Source organism: Vigna unguiculata, chromosome 7 (assembly GCF_004118075.2).
Source record: "Vigna unguiculata cultivar IT97K-499-35 chromosome 7, ASM411807v1, whole genome shotgun sequence".
NCBI classification, from domain to species: Eukaryota; Viridiplantae; Streptophyta; class Magnoliopsida; order Fabales; family Fabaceae; genus Vigna; species Vigna unguiculata.
Genome location: NC_040285.1, coordinates 13,527,115 through 13,532,441, shown reverse-complemented (window position 1 = coordinate 13,532,441; position 5,327 = coordinate 13,527,115). Strand labels below are relative to the sequence as shown.

The following is a 5,327-nucleotide window of genomic DNA, read 5'->3' as shown; positions in this document are numbered from 1 at the left end:
GAATTTTGAAATCAAGAATTCTGGTGGAATTTCAATGTCAACAACTCCATCATTTGGTTCAGATAATTTTCCATCTCCAACTTTAACTATCCAATCTGAGAACTCTTAAATTTTTGATGTTGTAGATGTTTGCAATCCAGATTGTAATAATCACATATTCTTTGTTAATGTTAATACCTCACAGTGGTCCCATAAGTATGATGCATTAATGGTTGCATGGACAATGTCTGACCGAGTTCCTCTAGGAATGATTGGTAGTATCTGTTTAAAGTCTCCTCCAAAAACTATAACTTTTCCTCCAAGAATTGGATTGCTTCTTGTTTGGTCTTTCATTATGTCATTCAATGTTTTGTCTAGAGCTTCAAAACAAAATTTGTGTGTCATTGGGGCTTCATCCCATATTATAAGATGAGCTTGTTTTAATAGGTGTGCTACATCAGAACCTTGTTCGATATTGCAAATCAAATTTTCCTGTGTAGGTATTGGAATTCTGAATTTAGAATAAGTTGTTCTTCCTCCGGGTAACAAAAGAGATGCAATTCTACTTGATGCAACTGTTAGTACAATTTTGCCATGTGATCTTATTGCTGAGGATAATGTTTTCCACATGAACGTTTTCCCTGTTCCCCCATAGCCGTACAAAAAGAACATTTCTCTTATGTTGTTCATCACTGCATTATTGATCTTTTCGAATATTTTCTTTTGTTCACCTGCGTAAATAAAGTAGTTAGTTCATGATAGTATCATCTTAATCATATTACAATAACTGTTACCTGTCATGCAATTAAAGTTTCTTTCGAATATATTATGTTCTTCACGAACATTGTAATCAAGTTCAGAGTATATCAATCTATTGACACAATGAGCTGTTACAAATCCATCAGGGTAAGGCATAGATGAAAATTGCTTTAAGGTTCTTCTATTGTTTTGTAGAAGTTGTTCGATTTCCCACAAAGTCAAATTTTTCACAATTTCATTGCTGAGTTGCAGTTCTTCATTATAATGTATGAATTTTATAATACAAAATTTCGAAATAAATAATTCATTTATTATGGAGAAATTGTGTACCTAGATTGTTAGCTATTAATCTTTCCCTGAATAGTATTCCATCAGACAACCAATTCGAAGTTTTTTTCCATACTTGATTTGGATTATTGAGATTGTCAGAAAATAGCATGGTGACAAATAGTTTCCTCAGAAAATGTCCAGATCCCCAATCTTTTGCTTCTTTAATGGCTCCTATGTATTTATTATCATTTGCTAAGAATCTAGATGCTTCACAAGCATCTCTAAAAGTTGGGTACACAATATTTTTAACTGTTCTAATATCTTGGTAACACAATGGGCCTTTGACTACTATTAGCATTCTCCTTAGATAGAAAAGTTCTCCTGTGCTTGGCGGAACCCAAATTAATCTTCCAATTGTGTTTCCCATTTTCCCTTGTTTCCATGTTCTATCTTTTTTGACATATACAAACTTCGAAACTATCTGTGGATAAGTTAAACTTCTGGCTTCTTCATGCTTTTTGTTGCATTCCATCCAACCTGATGATGAAGGATTGACCCCAACCAAGGATGAAGGCACATGCTTAAGAAGACTAAGCATGTTTAGAAAGGAAGTTCACTAATCCCTCATCCCTTTCATTTGTGTTTGTTATTTTTGATTCCTTAAATTGACTTAGTTGAATCAACTTTAGTTGAATTGTTGACCTTTGACTAGGTTTGACTTGTTGACTATAGTTGACTTGACTTAAGCCAACATGCTAATCTATGTTTATTTGCTTTGTAGGTTAATTAGGAGTAAGAAAGCAATGCTAGGTGGCGCATGGTGATTGGGGAGCATAAATGATGTGAAGGAGAGAGTAAAGCAAAGGCATAAAGCATAAAGTAAAAGCCATGAAGCAAGTGTACCTATGTACCTTTTGTCTCCTTTGTTTTTAGCACACTTCGGCCAATTTTTGGAGACATATGAGACACATTCTTTGTCTCCTTTTGTGCTAGAACGAAATTAGCCTTGCACACACCATAGTTGGCTCTTTTGTCTCTCATTTTTGTAACCTTATTTGACATAGCTTCTAGAAGCTAGGGTTAGGTTTTTGTAGAGACATCCTTAGGTATCTTTTATTTTCTTAGAGGCCCCTAAACTCTTCTATATAAGGGGTGCTCCTAGACATGTAAAAGGGTTGAACATTTTGAAGTAAAAACACTCTTGTTTCTCAACCATTTGTGAGAGTTTCCTCCCTAGGGAGTGAATACTTTTAAGCCTTATCTTGCATAGCAAGTGGCGGCACACATCCACTCATATTCAAGGTTGTCATGGCTTCTAGCCTAGCCTTGTAGTGGCGTGCTTCTCACATTTTTACCATTTCTTTCCTTTCCATTTTATGTTTTCTTCTTCCTTTAATTGTTCTTGGTTTTCTATGGTTTATGTGCTTTCCATTTCCTTTTTGTTTTGAATCAATCCATCATCTTCTTCTCTTGAGCTTTGTGAAAGGAACCTTCACATCTAGATAGCTTGCTATCTTAATGTCCAGTGGGAATTTTCAAAAAGCTTTCTTAAATAACTTCACCATATTCATAACTCTAAAAGAAAACAAGATAATCCTTCATCACCTGTGAACATGGATTCAACAACAATTGCTTTCCCTATTATATCTTCAATATGATCATTATCATTGAAGTAAACAGATTGCTCTCCAGGAAGATGGAAGTACAGTCTTTCTATGACAAGATTCCTTCCATGAATGGGAAACAAAAATATTCTCCAGCATGCTTCACTCAGATATATATATATATATATATATATATATATATATATATATATATATATATATATATATATACAATCAAGATATTATTTGATCTCATATACAGGGTCGTGTAATGCAGTAGATTCATTAGTATTATTGACAATGGTTGTCGTAGTCCTGTTATAGCCCTTATTAATGTATTTGAATAGGTACTTTATAGAAGTACTTCTATTACACCATTCAACATTTATATGTGCTTGATATCTGAGTAACAACTTCGGGTTGTATGGAACAATATAATGGTTATCTAAAGAAATATCATTCTTTATAACCGTCGTGGAATTATCCCTCCTACGGTAGTGAGGAAAACCATCTTCAAAAATAGTAGTTGTTGCTTGAAATTTTTTAGGAAAAAACCGAGAGCATTTACCATTCTTCATGCACGAAAGTGATTTGTTTGCTATCCCACATGGGCCATGAATCATATGTTCTTTTACACATTGGTGTAATTTCGGATTCGCTATAGGGCATGGTATTTCAGCTGATATTACCTTGTCAATGTCATCTACCGTTGGATATTTGCTATTTGGGTGCAGAAAAAGAAGTAGATGTGCATGTGGCAGACCACGTTTTTGGAATTCAATTGTATACATATCTGTCAATGGAAAAACAATTAACTTAAACATATTCAGAATAGTTATTTCATAGTAATAGAATGTGGATAATTACTTACATGCAATAACTCTACCAATCAAGTGATTCTTAGTTAGGTCTGCAAGCAATTGACCAAATTTAATTCTAAAGACCCTTGAGATTATGTTTGTCCTATCAGCTGCTGTCAAATTCAGATTAGATAATGCCCTTCTTATTTCAGGCCATTTAGGATTGAATGTAAAGGTAACAAATAAATCTGGAAATCCAACATTACTACAAATAGCCATTCAATCAAAATATAGTTGATTCATAAATCTAGTGCTTCCAACAAAATTCGAAGGTAACACAACTCTTTTACCCTTGTTTGATCCTTCTTGCTCTGTAGTGGAATTTGGTTGACAAAGGTTGATGTACTTATCCACTCATAGCTTTGATTGGTTGTTCCTAACAAATGATAATCTCTCAGATTCTATCATAGTATAACCATTTACCACAAATTGTTGAAACAATCTCTTAGATCTTAGCAATGTTTGTGGTTCATTTTGTCTACTATGAATTCTAAAACAGAACCATTCTCTAATTGTCAGTCGATTTCTTTTGTGTTGGTTGAAATAGTTGTATCACGATGGCTAACATCGTGTCTATATCCATCTTCTCCATATGGGAACAGTAAAGGATACTGAAAACCTAAGTAACTAGTATGTAACTCATTAATTCTTTGTAGTTTTCCACTTTTGTTTTCCATTATAATATCCCTTGGTGAAACAGAATCAACATCACCAACTATCAATGCTACTACTTCAGAAACATTTGGAATATTATATATCCCGCCATCTTTAAATCTGTTAGCAATAAGTCGCAGTTTAAGAATAGCAAATTGTTGTTCTCTATAACGATCTCTTAGCATTCGAAATGATTTTGCATGAACATTATGCTCATCTAACATTGGTGTCAGTTTTTTCACAATTTCCACATCTATCTTGTTTTGATTCCTGAAAATACAAAGATATGAATTAGCAATGTAATATGATTTAATGTTCTATTATATAAGCAAATTATTCAATTCATTTACCTTAGTGATTGGATTCTATTATGAATTTCGTTCTTAGTATCGTAGATGTAGAGTTGGGCAAATTTTGGTAATTGTCCTGCAAGTGGAAGAAGACTTCCAATCCTATGGCAAGCTTGGCCTTGTATCCGCAGGTTAGGTGGACCATGCCCATTGTTATAACTGTTATCAACTTTGGCCCCAGGTGATGTAAATGCAAACATCATACTATATGTTTTGATATTTTGCTGATAATTTTTGTATTCATTTGAATTTGATTCAAATAATAGCTTCTGTAAACAATAGGTGGATCTTTCAACAAAGGCAACTGTACTTTGCCATTTCCGCAACATAAATGGAATTTTGGATTAGCCGAATGTGCATGTTTCTCAATCCTTTCTTCGTACCACATTGCTGCATTACAGTTTCTACATATAAATACTGCATCACCTATATTTGCATACAAAGTGAGACATCACACGTTTTATTAATAATCTTCATTTAAACAATGAATTTGTAAAAGGTCTTTAAAATGAACTATATTTCGTATCTTTGTATTGAGGTAGATGAATTCGAGGTCCCTCCAGATATTGAATTGTGTTCATCTGCATCATTATCTAATTCTGTAATATGGAAGTTACAATGATTATTTCAACAAATTTGACATAGTTATTATATTTATATATAATAAAAATATTCATTAATCCAAATGCGTTAATGATACCTTCAATATCATATTCAGTAACTGCATTACTATTGGTCTGAGCTGTTTGTTAATTTCCCAAAGAAATAGTAGGTATTGAAGATTGGTGAGAACTGCATTCCACATTACAATGTAACTGATTTTCTTTTGTCTGGCTTGAAGCTGCCATATT

General features: G+C 33.3%; 1 protein-coding gene across 1 annotated transcript; it reads right to left on the bottom strand.

Moving 5' to 3' along the window:
* Positions 1 to 2,854: 2,854 nt before the first annotated feature.
* LOC114191183 lies at positions 2,855 to 4,864 on the bottom strand. Its single transcript, XM_028080363.1, is given in 5 exon segments — positions 2,855 to 3,405; positions 3,484 to 3,978; positions 4,029 to 4,396; positions 4,477 to 4,756; positions 4,759 to 4,864. Coding segments are annotated over 5 exon segments (1,800 nt in total).
* Positions 4,865 to 5,327: the final 463 nt, after the last annotated feature.